The sequence below is a fragment of the Phyllostomus discolor genome, chromosome 10 (genome assembly GCF_004126475.2).
Source record: "Phyllostomus discolor isolate MPI-MPIP mPhyDis1 chromosome 10, mPhyDis1.pri.v3, whole genome shotgun sequence".
Taxonomy (NCBI): Eukaryota; Metazoa; Chordata; class Mammalia; order Chiroptera; family Phyllostomidae; genus Phyllostomus; species Phyllostomus discolor.
The window spans coordinates 76,286,620-76,302,312 of record NC_040912.2 but is presented as its reverse complement, the minus strand read 5'-3'; the positions used below and the strand labels follow the sequence as shown (position 1 = coordinate 76,302,312).

General features: G+C 41.1%; 1 protein-coding gene and 1 long non-coding RNA gene across 3 annotated transcripts in view; both read left to right on the top strand.

Moving 5' to 3' along the window:
- Window positions 1–346: 346 nt before the first annotated feature.
- The window catches only part of UBE2H (ubiquitin conjugating enzyme E2 H), a 100,706-nt gene continuing 85,359 nt past the window's right edge, over window positions 347–15,693 (top strand). The window contains exon 1 of one of the 2 annotated variants that reach the window (XM_028525334.2): window positions 347–852. In XM_028525334.2, coding sequence (XP_028381135.1) covers window positions 800–852 — 53 coding nt within the window. In that variant the 5' untranslated portion in view covers window positions 347–799. The remainder of the gene's footprint in view (window positions 853–15,693) is intronic. The other variant, XM_028525332.2, reaches the window with a different exon arrangement.
- On the top strand, window positions 859–3,986 carry LOC118497179. Its single transcript, XR_004899717.1, has 2 exons — window positions 859–1,355; window positions 2,085–3,986. It is a non-coding gene; the product is annotated as an uncharacterized LOC118497179 (long non-coding RNA).

The window sequence follows — 15,693 nt, the reverse complement described above, 5'->3', positions numbered from 1 at the left end:
ATCCTGCTGGTATGGGAATTTTCCAGATTTTGGTGCCTGAGTAATTTCCACCTTGGCCTCCTCAAATCAAATACACATCCTTTTTAATAGTGTATGTGACAAAGAGATTCATTACCCCAAAACACATGAATGCATTATTTCTGTTAGTTACTATTATCGTTTACGATGATGATAACGACTCTGGCAGTTGAGCGATTAAGTGTGTAGGTCAGTAGGGGGAGGGGGACAGGGCTATGAAGGCAGGAGAAAGAGGAACTACACCTCCCAGAATACCCCGGGAAAGCCACGCCACGGCGGCGCCCACCCCTTTTGCCTGCTGGACCCGCCCCCACCGATGACGTCACAGAGGTGACATCACGGCGCCCAGAGCGAGGCTGGGGTAGGGAGGCCGACTTAGCTGGAATCGTCCGCTGGTCGTGGAGGCTGCTAGGGAGCCGGCGAGGGGGTGAGCAGGCGAGCAGACGAGCGAGCTAGAGCAGGCAGGAGGGAGCGTTGCGCGGCGCAGAGTAGCGCCGGGGCCGGGCCGCGAAGGAACCTACAACCGGAGAGGGGCAACCCGAGCCGGGCGCCGCGGGTCCCCACCCCCACTCGGCCGGACAGTGCCCGGTGTTCCCCCGTGCGGGGGGCGGCGGCGGCTGACTGGACCCGACAGGACCGCGGGGGTGTTGCCACCTCCACCGAGAAGCCGGCGCGGCCGCGGGCTCCTCAGAGCCGGGGCCCGAGGCCCGTGACAGACGGGCCGAGGAAGGAAGGGAGGCGGCGGCGGCGGCGCAGGCGACGGGGAGGCAGCGGCGACACCATGTCATCCCCCAGTCCGGGCAAGAGGCGGATGGACACGGATGTGGTCAAGCTGTATCCTTCGTGGAGGGAGGATTCGGGCTGTAGGTGGGGGGTGGTGTGGGGATGCCTAGGGCACCCCCTGAAACCCAAGCAAGGGCCCTGGGGCACTCCAGGCCACTGTCCGAGGCTCCCCCTTCCTTCCCTTCCCCCAGTGCCTACGGCGGCTGCTTGGCACCTCTTAGGAGCCGAGAGCCTTTTCAGCTCCCCCTTTATTTCTAGTACCCCGAAATGTGCGTTTTTCCTCGCTCTTCCTGCAACCCCCGCCCCATTGCCTCTGACTTTCCTCCACGACGCTTGGACTCCCAAGACAGCCTTTAAAAAAAATTTTTTTTTTTTTTTTTTTTTTTTTTTTTTGGCAAGACCAGCCACCTCTTTTCACCAAGGCCACCTTTTAAGGTCTCTCTTTCCTGTTTGCTTCTGATTTAGGAACTCGAGATAGAAATTCCCGAGAGTGAAGCCTTTCCCCCTTTCTTGAGATGCCTCCATTCCCTCCACTTAGTGCTTCTTGAACTGGGGTATCTCGAGTGACCTCCTTTATCCCTAATTCCTTTCTATATTAGGAAGAGAGTAGTCTGCTCAGGGCCCCTCTTGTAAGTGATAAAGAGCTCTGAGTGTTTTAAATAAGAGACCCCCGGTAAAGGCTCCTTGGTCCCTAGAAGAACCCCACTGTTTTTCTTCCCACTGACAAAGCTTGTCCTACCCATGGTTGTATGTGGTGAGGACCCCCAGGCCCTCCAGCAAGCCACCCTCCATATTGTGGATATGACAGCTGGGGCGAGGAAGAGAAAGACAATCTCCTTGACAAAATAGCCCCTGTACTAGCCACTTAAAGGCAATTCCCTCTATGAAGATAAGGTTCTTTGGGAATAATTGCCAACGACACCCTTTATTTTCCTACCCTCCCCCCTCGCCCCAAGTTTATGTACTCGGGAGGGAGCAGTGGGAAAGCTGTAACTGATAAGAGTCCTTCAGGCAGTGGTTTTGGTTGGAATCCAGACTGATTATTTCAGGACCAACTAGAGAAATTCGCGAAGGTTCCTGTGACAAATCGAGAAATTTTTTGAGGGGTAATTTAGAGGGTAGGGGGGAGAGGAAATGAGGCCAGTGTTCTGAACAACTGATCACTGGGGAGAGGGGGAAGCAGGGGTGGGGAGTGTTAGTGTGTGAAACACAGTTAAAAAGTCCTGTGTCCTGCTTCTCTTTCTGTCTTACCCCCATCCCCCCACCATTTCCCCCTGTTGCAGGGTTTTGTTTATATAACTCAAGTTGTTTGGCTGGATTCTTCAGGTGAATTCCTTCTTTCTTCCTTTTATTTGTTACTGTTTGCGATTGGACGTTTTACCTCTGTAGAGATCGATGATTGTTGCTAAATACCCAGTTATGGAATTTGCAAAAGTTTTTAAACAAGTAGTTTTTGCATTTGGTTTGGAAGCGGGGGATGGGAGGGAAGTTCCTGGGCAAGTGATTTTCTTCTCATAATCTTTCCAGGAATAAGAAGGTGTTTTTCTCTTCACTTAGGAAAACTTGGCTAGAAATTAGGAACAGATAGACTTCGAAGTTTTGGGATTTGAAATTTAGAATTTTGGGGAGGTGGGAGTGGAGATTAGAGAGAGGAACAAGTACTAAAGTGTATATTATGTACCAACATATGTCCAGGCTTAAGTGAGACCCTTTATGAGCTGTTTGTGGCTCTGATTGAGTTTTGTAAATGTGTGAATGATACCAGTAATGCTGGCTTTTCATAAGGTTTCAGGAAAACTTGCAACTGTGGCTATGTGTACATTTTACATAAAGCAGTTTCAGATTTTATTTTTGTTTAGAAACTAGGAAATGGCATGATGGCAGAATCTGAGTTATTTTTATCTTGAATTCAGAGTTACTGTCACACCTAATGCAAATTTCTACCTAATGTTTAATTAGAATGGGGGTGGGTGGGAGAATGCCAGCTGTTTTTGATCAATGTCAGGTTCTCAAATTATATACATATATATTTTTAGAAGATTGAGGATAAAGGGTGAGGCCTAACTTGACCTGATGCCTTTTCCATATAGTGCCTTTTGTTCATTTAGTAGTTGTGGCATCTAGAATGATTACCGCATTTAGGAGTCGGGGTGTGGGGGGTGGAGAGGCAGAGGAAAACAGACAAAGAACTGCAGGGTGTCTTTCTTTTTTTCCTTCCCCTAAGTGGCTTATTTCATAGCTTATTTTTAGTAGAAGATAAAGAAAGGCTAAGATGTATTGGCCTTCTGTTCTTTCCCCACCTTCCTTCTTTCTGACAAAAGAAAGCAAAGGTGCTTTAAAATCATAGATCTCTGAGATAGGAGAACAGCAGTCTCGGGATTTAAAAGGCAGAGGTTATCTTTGTTTCAGATTTTTGATTTTCAGGGTTAACATAGTTTGGAAGTTAAAATTTCCTGCATCCTTTTGTGTGTGCATATGTCTTGTCGGTTGAGAGATTTTGTGGCCTCCTTTCTCTGTTGAATGCACATTAGCAGGCCCAAATGGAGCCAGCAGTTTTTTGAGCAAGGTATAGTTAGCAAAAAAAAGGGAAAAATTCCCTAACCCACTATGAAAATGAGTACAGTTGTGTGAGAGGGCTGGGGGTTGAAAATGAAAGATGGTGGAGAGGAAGTAGAAAAGGTCTGAAGGAATGTACTTGTTTTTTTGCTCCTTAGTGTCCCTTGATGATTTCTTTGGTGTGGAGGCTGATAGCTGGTTTCATTGCAATCTCCTGTTTCAGCCCATTTTTGGATGTCTCCCGAGTGTAATTATGCTACAAGGATTTACAGCCTGATAGGGAACCTGTATAGTAGGAAAGTAGCGGTGTGGGGGTAGGGAGAGAAGAGGATGTGTAACTAACTGGCCACTGCCTTCTACCACCTCCCTAGACACTGACTCTGGTTGTTTGGAGTCAGTGCTGTTTCTTTTGTGATGGGTTGGTAGGAGGAGAGCTGACTTCCAAGTTATACAGGGAGTGAGTGTTTTGCACCGATTCACTTATTCACTTAATAATCCGCTGGGCGATTATGTTCTGAAACTCTGACTCATTCATTGTTTCTCTTCTGATCCTTTGCTGAATGTTGTGCAAACCTCTCCAGGAGCCTAGAAACTGATGTACATGACTTTTGGGCCCTGTTAAAAGTGTGTCCCACTCAAAAAACTTACATTTAGCCTAAATCCTGTGGAATGGTTGTGAATAGTGTGGCCATTTGTCTGCAAATTCAGGTAGATGAGTAGTAATACTGTGCTGTTTCCAGCCTGGCAATCTTTGAGGTTTCCATCTCAAACTCTGCTGCTTATTTAGATTGCCTGAGAACTGGGACTTGGGTGACCTTAAAGCGTGATTTGCCCTAAAGGAAGATCGGTTTAAGTTCTCCCTGCTAGAGGAACAAACAGCTCAGATTACACGGGTTTCCTTGTTGGTGGGGGTTACTCGTCTCACCCTGTTGCACAGCCTGGTGATCCTTTTATCTGTGAACCAGTGGCCCCTGGTGAAGGCTGGAGCTGCTTGTTTTGGAAAAGCGTTTGCAGGCAAAAGGCCGCAGGCACAGCTCCTCACAGCTCATTGGCTGCTCTGTTACTACCCGGAAAAGGAGGAGGGGTGGAGCTTCCAAACAGCTGATAGAGTGTGTGGCCGAGGGTGTTTATATACAAAAGAAGTAGGGGCTGGGAAGGCCTTGTGCTTGGTGTTACAGGATCAAGTGCATTTTCAGGGGTAAAAGGAGGAGAGGAAAATCTGACTTCATAGAGTGAAAGAAATGTTCAAGGTTAAATCAGAAAAGTAGATCTGATAATAATGGGGACCTGGCATACTCGGTATTTGTTATTGGTGTGAGATTTTGGAACTTACAATACCAGGAGTTTTCAAAGATTACTTTTTTCAGAGGGAGTGCAGTAACTTCAAACAGGGTATGTTGCTACTTTGTGTTCTTAATTGACTCTTTTAGAGGCTCAAAAGTATGGAAGAATGTAAGCTTCCTCTGCAAAAGCTTTGCATTTTAGAAGGGAGCAGTGACTTAACACTAAGTTTATTAACGACATTAGTGAATCTTACAGAATCCTGGGTATCTGCTTAGGGCTCAGAAACTTTCAGTAACAGTTCACCCCCTCGCATGTTTGAGTTCCCCCTTTGTGCCATGTTTGGTGTTAGGTGCTGGGGGTTTAGTATTGAAAAATCCCTTGGGGGTTGTCATGATGATTCTGTAACTAGTCAATTTTTTTTTAAAGGTCAGCACTGTATATATCACCTTTTTGAATAATTTGTATTTACTTTCAGGATTGACTTTTCAAGGAATAGAAAGGTTAAAATGTGAATTTTATTTGATGGGATATATGGGAATATTTGTTCCTGTTATTTATCTTTTCACTTTACTTTTTTATTTGTAGAGAGAGGGGAAGGGAAGGAGAAAGAGAGGGAGAGAAACATCAATGTGTGGTTGCCTCTCACACGCCCCCTACTGGGGGCCGTGGCCTGCAACCCAGGCATGTGCCCCTGACTGGGAATCAAACCAGCAACACTTTAGCTCACAGGCCCGTGCTCAATCCACTGAGCTATACCAGCCGGGATTTGTTCCTGTTATTTAAAAGAAAGATGTTAGCCCTGGCTGGTGTGGCTCAGTGGAGTGAGTGCCGGCCTACGAACCCAAAGGTAGCTGGTTTGATTTCTGGTCAGGGCACATGCCTGGGTTGCCAAACAGGTCCCCTGTTGGGAGAGTGCAAGAGGCAACTGATCAGTATTGTATCTCATGCACAACCTGTTTCTCTCCCTCTCTTTCTCCCTTCCTTCCCTCCTCTCTAAAAGTAAATAAATTAAATCTTTAAAAAAGATATTAAAAAATAGAAACAAGAAACATTAAAGTGTGTAGCCATTTGTCTTCGACATCGACGTTAGTATTTTGCTGTTAATCAGTAGTTATTCTGTCCTTTAGTTAGTAATCTTTGTTACTCTTTGGTTTGTGCTGAAAGTGTAGACAATTATGTAATGTTGTCATCAGTTCCCCTGTCAGTCGGGAGCCTGTGTTTTGCCTTTTATTTCCTGTGGCCTCTGTTTTTAGTGAGATGATGAGGTGAAAGGTAGACAGTTTAATGGTCTTCAAGCTCAGAGTTAAAGCTTTGGCAACTCCCAGTGTTCTGAATTTGTTTTCTCCGCCTAGGTTTTGGTGACAGATATAACATACGAGTACTTATTTTGGTTAAGCAGGAACCCACATGAGTAAGCATTCACAGCTTCAGAACATCTGATTCCTGCAGTGCAGTTCTAGTAAATTACACATGAGCCTAAAAATTCAGCTTTTGGGGATAAAAATCTCTTGCAGATGTGACCCATAAAAGTCCCTTACCCTGTTTGTGTCCATGTGTTAGAAAATCATGGGTCTGGTTTTCTAGTGTTGTGCAATTTCCCTAGCACCTTGACCTGCACTTATATGTAGTGTAAGTAATTTAGTATCTTGTTCAGTCTTACCAGATTTAATGGTTCCAAGGACCTTTGGATTTTTAGGCATATAACTTAGACTTGCCAAAGTGCTTATATAAGTGCAATTGTTTTCAACTGTAGACCCTCAGTGTATGTTTTAGTAAAATAGTATAATGAAAAAAACTTAGTTGGGTTGTACAAGTACTAAGATAATTGAAGAAAATGTAGCTTACAAAAAGGGAAATAAAATAGTTACCCATAGTTCTATCCTTTAGATAGTGGCTGTCAGTTATCTGAAGGTTTGTTAAAACAGGTAGCTGGGTCCCCTCCCTGGAGTTATCCCATTCAGGAAGTCTAGAGTGTGGCCTGAGAACTTGAATTTCTGCCAAGTTCCCAGATGTTGCTGCTGTTGGCCTAGGGACCACAATTTAGTAACTGTTGTCCTCAAACGTTACCATTAGGATTTTTCTCATTACTCTTTTTTTCCTTTCCATGATATGTTTTTTAAGCTTCTGAAAATACTGTGTGTGCCTTGTTTTTGCTTAATATTTTTGCAACTGTTTTTCACAGTTAAAAATATCAAACAATGAATAACTGATGTAACATGCCATTTATCGGTTTAATTCTTTGCCATTTCTCCGCGGTAAATAAGATTGAAATTAACATCTTGTGTACAAGGCTTTCCCTGTATTGCTGGATTATTCCTGTTTTTGAGAAATGGGACTCTAGATCAAAGAAGGTAAACATTTGAATTAAAATATTTAAAAATCTCGAGGCGTGCACTTAGCAGGCTTTCATTTTATTCTGTTGCATTTTTGTTGTGTTATTTCAGCACCGCAACAGTCAGCGTGGCATAGTGATGAAAGATGAGCTCTGATCTCTTTGTTGAAACTTTCTTTTTTTTTTTGAAAAAATAATGATGCTCCTCAAATTAGGGGTACTTTTGTACTTCTCAGAGCGCCTATTGTGAGTTGGTGGGTTAAAAATATCACATTCAGGAGCAGATAGATACAACTAGTAAGAGCTGTAGGATCAGTTTTTGTATTGTGAATTCTTTTGTTTCTTTTTTCATCAAGGTATGTTTGACATAAAGTAACTGCATATTTAAATTTGATAAGTTTTGATGAAACCCACCACCACAATCAAGACGGTGACCATATTCATCTTCCTGAAAAGCTTTTTGTGCCTCGAGGTGGTCGTTCTTGCCTCCTGCTCATCCACTGACATGGTTTCTGTCACTGTAACTATTTAGTGTTTTCTAGAATTCTATGTGAATGGAATCATACACTATGTACTCTTTTTGTGTGGATTTTTTTGCCATATTTTGAGGCTCACCCATGTTGTTGCTCTGTAATTCTCTCCTTTTTACTGCTGAGTATTATTTTATTGTATGGTTGTACAGCGGTTTGTTTATGCATTAACCTCTCTGTGAACATTTGGGTTGTTTCGGTTTGGGGCTACTACAAATAAAGCTGTTGTGGACATAAGCTTTCTTTTCTTTTGGGTCAGTGGGAGTGGAATAGCTGAATCACTTTTGGTGGGTATAGGTTTAACTTAAAAAATATATATGTATAGGAATACATATATAAGATGTATGTAAAAATGTATATAAAAATATATATATTTTTAGAGAGATGGGGAGGAGAAGGGAGGGAGAAAGAGGGAGAACTACCATATGACATGCCTCTCGTACATGCCCTGACTGGGAACACAAGCAACCCAGGCGTGTGTCCTGACCACGAATCGAACCTGCAACCCTAGCTTTGTGAGACTACGCCCAATCTACTGAGCCACACCAGCCAGGGCTAGGGTGTTGTTTTTTTTAAGCTCTTATTTATTTACCTTTAAAGAGAGGGGAAGGGAGGAAGAAAGAGGGAGAGAAACAACAGAGGATAATACATCAGTGTGTGAGGTTTGCCTGTCAGCAGGCCCCAAACTAGGGGAAGGGAGGGAGGGAGAAAGAGAGGAGACATCAGTGTGTGAGGTTTGCTTGTCATAGGTCCCCAACCGGGGCCTGCCTGGCAACCCGGGCATGTGCCCTGACCAGGAATCGAACCAGTGACCCTTCGGTTTGGCGCTCAGTCCACTGAGCCACATCAGCCAGGGCTAGGTTTACCTTTTTAACAGGTAGTGTGAATTTAATTTTTACTGATGGTAGTCTGTATTTCAGACACATTTAGATTGCGATGTTAAACTATTGTTTCAACTGTTTATTTTAAAGGAATCCCATTAAATAGCATGATCCTAAAGCACTGATTTCTTAACTCTGTCAGAGTTAATTTTGTAGCTGGTCTGCCCTCCCATTCAAAATAAGTGGGTTAAATTTTCATTGTGAAATATTTTTGTTTTGTGGCCCTTTGAAATGGCACTTAACCAGTATGGACACAAATAACATATTTTTGGATTTGTTACTAAAACTTTGTCAGCTTTTTGAAAAGGTGAGCACACTTTTTATTCATGGTACCCTTTTCTTGCTTTTTGTAAAATACTGATAGAAAGAAAATTTTTACCTTTAGTTTTACTTAGCACCTCCAGTTACCTTTACAGCAGTTTGCAGGGATTTATTTACATAGGAGTCTGTGGAGTCTGAGTAGTATCTTCAGTTTTTATATGTCCTAAACCCAGGTGAAAGGAACCAATAGCAACTCAGTGCAGAAGTGGAAACAGAGTCTCAGAGTTAGGTTATCCCTTACTGTGTTTTCTGGAATCTTTTTTTTTAAGCATCGGAGGTATTGGGGCAACACTGGCTAACAAAATTATGAAACCTGTGACAGGTTTCAGGTACATAGTTCCACAGGGCATCGTCCGTTCACTGTGTTGTGTGTTCACCACCCCAAGTCAAGTCTCCCCATCCATTACCATTTATTCTTTTTTTAAAGTTAATTTTTAACAAAATGATGGGGGTTTGTGTCATTATTTTTTGGCATCCTGTGTGAGTTATTTGAAAGACTTAATTAATAGATATTACTATAATAAAATGACACACTAATATATGGTTATTTTATTCTTCCTGATAAATTACAAACAGAGTTATTATATAGGTGTTTTACGTAAACATTGCTTAAAAAAGTTAACATCCTATTACCGACAGCTGGAACTTCTAGCTTGGCCAACAAGGAAAAAGACACCCTGCTTTATGCCTGTTTCAGGTTGGAGGCAGTGACAGTTTGTTCAGTGGACGGAGACTTCGCTTCCGTCGCCAGACACGAGGACGATGATGCCTGGAGCGTGTGTATCAGAGTGCTATTTTCGTTTGCCCACGTGTAATTTATGGGCAAGGTAGAGACCTTTGAAAACACAGAGAAGCCTGAGTACTTTTGAGGGCTTGTACAGTAGTGATTCTCTGGTGGGTTATTGCATTTGAGAAGAATTACTGTATTTTTATGGGCAGGTACTATGGTTATTATAGTTGCTTCTGTGGACCTCACCAGGTGCTTGGGAAAGGTGGGTGGTTGTGTGCAGGCGGATGCTCAGGGTGGTAGCTGCCATGGGTGGAAGAAGCCAAGCCCTCAAGAGCCAGGTGGTAGAAGTCCCTCTAGGGCAGCGCATGAATGATGATCATTTTGTCTTCCCCTGGTTTCTTAGGTACCTAGGGCATTAGGTAGTGGTTTGAATAGGTGCAATTGATCTTTTGACCTGGCCCTGCAAAGAAGTCAGGGAAGAGCGGGACACCCAGTGAAGGGGAGAGGATTGGCTGGCCTTCATCATCCTTGGGCAGAAAGGCATGACGGGGGGTATCTGTCCTTGAGCTCACAGAAGGTGCCTAGGCCCTAGCACTTGTGAGAACCATATTGAGGGGTTTAGAAAATATTTAGTTGCGAATGGAGTCTGTATGTCTTTTGTTCAACTTCCTGGTTTCTAACTTGAAACCACTTTCAGGGAGGCATTATTTATAGAAAGAAGAGACATTTCCTACATGTGAAATTGTTGTTAATGTTGCAAATTATGTATTTTCTTTTTAGTTAGGCAACATGTTTCGTTTTCCTTATATCATGTTTTTATCTTGTGCATTTTTTTCAAGGTTTCTTGGATTATAAAATCTTAGTTGAAGTAATATAAATAGAAAATTAGATACAGCATGTGCCTGGTTTGTGTTACCTCAGATGCAATTGGGTTACACTTCAATTAGTGAAAAGAAATTTAGTTTTGTTTAAATGGTGCCAGTTTTGGTTATCTGGATATTGCTTTTTAATCGGTTGACTTTATATTGCAGAGACAGTTTCTGAAAGGTTCATTGATTTAAAAAATTTAAAAATTCAGCCCTGGCTGGTGTGGCACAGTGGATTGAGCTCAGGCTTGTGAACCAGGGGGTCGCTGGTCTGACTACCAATCAGGGCACGTGCCTGATTGTAGACCAGGTCCCCAGTGGGGGACATGTGAAAGGAAACCACACACTGATGTTTCTCTCCCTCTCTTTCTCTCTCCCTTCCCCAATCTCTAAAAATAAATAAATAAATAAAAGCTTTAAAAAATTTCAGGTAAAGATTTCCATTGTAGTGTCTACCTATAGGTTGGTTTGGTAGGAAACATGTCCATAAGAGACCACCTGGTGTTACATAGTTGTATACATTGTTTCATAGGTTTACAGACTACTGCATGTTTACTCTTTTGCTAATTATTTATATAAACCTGTGAATAAATTAGTAAATCTCCATGGCAACAAAGCTTGAAATTATATAACTCTTTTTGTTTGTTACTCCACAGGAAAGAAACTGGATTTTTAAAAATTATTCTTAACAAATGGTAACTTACATTTGGCCCTCAGGGTTCCACACCTGTCAGCTGGTAGAGTAGCTTCCCCGTCCCCTGACTGCAGGGCGTGTGTTCTCAGACTTCTGCTGGACGCCTGAAACTGCAGATGGTCCCCAGTCCAACGTATACATTTTTGCCTGTGCATACATACCCTTACCCCCTTCTCTTTGGCTTATCCCAGTTGTCAGCATCGATACTCTGGTACTTAGGGGCCATTCATCATTGAGTGAAACGAGGGTCGCCTGCCCCAGGCACTGCAGTATCTTGAGAGTAGGCCTGATAACCAAGCTGACTGCTAAATGACTGACAGGCAGGAAGTGCACACAGCGAGGAGACACTGGACAAAGGGATGATTCACACCTGGGGCGGGATGGAGTGTGACTTTGTGAGATTTTTTTCATGCTACTCAGAAAGGCATGCAATTGAAAACTTTTAAATTGTTTATTTCTAGAGTGTTCCATGTCATATTTTGACCCTGAGTAACTGAAACCATGGAAATGGAAACTGCATAATGGGGGGAACTACAGTACTTGGTCATCACTAATCCAGACTAAGACTCCTACAATGAAATCACACCATGGCCCTGGCCGGTGTGGCTCAGTGGATTGAGCACTGACCTGCGAACCATGGGAACCAAAGGGTGGCTAGTTCAATTCCCAGTAGAGGCGCATGCCTGGGTTGTAGGCTGGGTCCCTGCCGGGGGCTTGTGAGAGACAACCACACACTGATGTTTCGCTCCCTCTCTTTCTCCCTCCTTACCCCTCTCTAAAAATAAATCTTTAAAAAAAAAAAAGGAATCATGCTATGATGTAGGTCTTGGATATTTTGGATTTTTATTACAAATTACATTCAAATGGAAGTGTATTTTAAATACTTGTAGCATTTTCTTTTTTTAATCGTTTTTTTAAATTGATTTGAGAGAGAGAGGGGGAGAAACAGAGAAACATTGATTTGTTGTTTCACTTATTTATGCATTCTTTGGTAGAGTCTTACATGTGCCCTGACCTGGAATCGAACCTGCAACCTTGGTGTTTTGGGACAACACTCCAACCAGTGGAACTGCCTGGCCAGAGCACTTGTGGTGTTTTCTGACAAAAGGAGTTTTAGCTCTTTATCTTAACTTGGTGGCTGATCTCAGTGTTGCTTTAGAGAATATATTTAAGTAAGTATATTAAAATGTAGAACATAATATATGGTTGAAAACACAATCATCGATTTGGCAACACAATTTTACCAATTAATCCAGTCAATTCACCATAGCTACCATCCTGATAATAGAGGGGGAAAAACCCTTTATTTAACACCTCTGTTCGTTTGTATCCTTAGGGATTAAAAATTAAAAAAAAATTTTAAAGTCAGGTTTGTTTTATGGGTGGAAGAAGGAGAGGATGTAGACTTTTGAGTGTGTTCTTCGGTCTAATTATGTGGATTGCTGCCCATCTCCCGACAGTAAAGAGTGGCAATCTCGAATGCTGTCTTTGATCACCAGATGATGTCTGTTTAAGTATACCTGTATGGAGTCATTCCTGCTCTTGTGAACACTTTTGCTTTTATCTTTTTTTCTGTAGGCTCTTGGGTTAGAATAGTTAGGTAACAGATTCTTTCTCTGTAATTAATGTGGTGTTTCCTTTGAGATTTAGCCGAGAATTTTGTAACATCTAAAAACCTAACACATCAGGAAGACTGTTGGTGGCTCATGAAGACTGTAATACCATTTCATATAGTATTTCAGTGTACCTTTGTATATGTCTCTTCCTATAGTGTTCCTAGCCTATGTTTTGGCTAATTTTTAGGAATTGGGCAAGACAGTTAAGTGCACTGGCAGGGAAGTACATAAATAAACCTTTAGGGAGAAGGTATTTCCAGATCCTTTTCCCTACCTCACATTCAAGGTTAATTAAAAGTAGTAGTGAAGCCAGGTCCTTTTTTCTAGGCCTGTTTCACTCTGTGCAGCTTGGCAATTATTCATCTAACTCAAACTTACGCCAGAAACATGAAAAGTAGTTTACAGCTTTGCTATTTATCTTCTGAACGCAAAAATAAGCTATGCCTTAGATTTGCTTTAACTTTCGGTGAAGTCGGGCACAGTGGAACTTGGCACCTGAATTTTGTGTTCTTCACCCTTTAAAGGTACTAGTCTCTTCTTGCCACTGAAGAGCTTGTTTTTTCTAAGCTGGTAGTATACAGTCTGGTCAGTGTCTCTGAGATTTAGAAGCTACTAAGTAACTGCATTTTCTTTTAAGTCCTCAAGCTAGGAAGTGGAGAGGTCTGTATCTCCCAGCCCCAGCATCCTCTTCTTGCTCTTCCGGCAAGGTAAATGGGAGTGGCCTCTGTCCCTTTGGGGCTTGTTCCCAGGGTGGAGTTTGGGCCCCTTTGCATCTTGTAATTCAAAGAATGACCAACAAAAAATCCTGTCTCTGTTGGTGCTTGTTCTCTGTTTTGGGGAGTGACTTGATGTATGCATATATATTCAAGCCTTTGAACTGGATTATCTTAATTGACAGAGATACATGTCGTATTTTTTTATTTGCTTGATTAGCAAATAGAAATTCTGTTTTTTATAGGATCAAAAATAGTGTATGACTTGGATGCTCTTTAAATTGGGACTTATTACTCATTTGAATTAATTGAATAAAATGTAATGATTTGGGTCTGGTAGTTCTGGCTGTTTTAGTTCTTATGTGTCATTTTTAATAGTGTTTTGTCAGCTCTGATGAAGTTCTGATGACATTTTATTAAAGTGAAATCTTAGAATTTTATCTAGATTTTGGCATGTTTTTATACGTGGAGAAAACTCAGTGCAAAAAATAACGAATTACAAAGCAGTGGTTGCTTTCTGAATATAAGGGTTCTTTAAGTAGAAATTAATAATCGTACTCTCCCTAAGCAATATTAATTGTGGCCTTAAGTAATAGTTAGAGAAATACTGATGCTTAGCTATAAATTCTGGTAATTTTTTTTTTTTTTGATAGAAAAAAATAAAAGCCAAAGTTGAACTAAGGAGTCTGCTTTTCATTTGTGATTTATAAATCAGTTTTGCTATTTAGTAGTCACTTTTGATATGTGAAAATAGAATTAAAACTATAGACTAATACCTCAGTTAATTTTATTTATGAGTGTAAGTTATGAAGTCAAAACTAAAAATGACTTAGTAGGTTTTCATATAAATGTTCTGACATCTCTTTCTAACAGTAGATTAGATGGCATTGTGCTTTGTGTTCTCGAAGTGTCTGGTTGTATGTGCCCTGTCAGTTTAAAAATAAAATAAGTCCCATAAGAGCGCCTGATTCATAGAAGCTTTTTATCAGGCTAGAATGGCAGCATGCTGTTCTTTTCAAAATTTTATATATTTAATTATATAAATTATATTTTGTTTTTTAAAAGGTAAATGAGGGAATGTGGGGTATAATTGAGTAAAAGAATATGCCAAGAGCCAGGATCCCATCAGAGTTTGAAACATCCAGTTTTTAAGCATTTAGATATTTTCCCTTTATGCCTTTTAATACTCTGCATATACCTTAAGTACATCTTTTGCAGAAAATTTAGGTGTCAGTATCTTTATTGATATTTAAGCTCTGAGTGCCTGTAGTGGATCAGTTTTGCTTCATGTTTTAGTATTTTTAATTATTAGTGTCAACACGGCTGAGTGTGTATAAAAACTTTATACGCTTAATTTTTAAAACATTGGGATGATTTTGTGAAAGAAAGCTTGGGATGTAAGCGACTCTCAATTTTCTGCTGTTTTTGCCTTAACGATTGATACCTTTTGACTTTTTAAAGATAAACTTTATTTTTGATTTATAGAAAAGTCGTAAAGATAATTCAGAGATTCCTTCTCTGTTACCTTCTTATATTACAATGGCACATTTGCCAAAACTAAGGAATCAGTGTTGGTACACTATATAAATTAAACTCTGGGCTTTGTTCAGATTTCACCAGTTTTTCCATGAATGTTCTTTTCTGCTCTAGGATTCAGTCCTTAGTATTGGGTTGGCCAAAAAGTCCATTTAGTTTTTTCCATAAAATAAAGTACATTTTTCATTTTCCTCACTAACTTTATTGATTTGGATATTTTGAGTATGTTGGCTCTCTCCCACGTAGTATAACATTGATTGTTCACAACTAATGTCTCTATTTGATTGCTACCAACTTCATCTGGTCTACCCCACTGTGGAGCATCGTCCAGTAAGAACTCTCCAGCATGAAATTTCGCAAACCGCTTCTGATACATTTGATCAGTCACAGCACCTTCTCTATACACTGCATAAATTTTTTGTGTGTGTTCTAGTTTTGTTTTTACCTTTCTTGAAATAATAAAGCATAATATGCTGAAAATGTTGTGTATTTTCTTCCATCTTAAATATTAAAGTGGCTACACAAAATTCACCAATTTTTATTTTAAATGCACACTGATACGGCAGCTGTCATAGTACAATCTAACAATTGTTTCAGATGAAGTTAAAGACAACTAAACGCTACTAGAGCCATCTTATGGAAAAAAACAAACTTTCTGGCCAACCCATTATTTCCTAGTCTGTGACAATTTTTCACTATTTCTTTGTTCTACATGACCTTGACTGTTTTGGAGTACTGGTCAGGTGGTTTTTGTTATGCTCCTCAATTTCAGTTTATGTGGTCCCCCCCCCCCCCACACACACACCCATGATCAGACCTCATGATAATGAGGT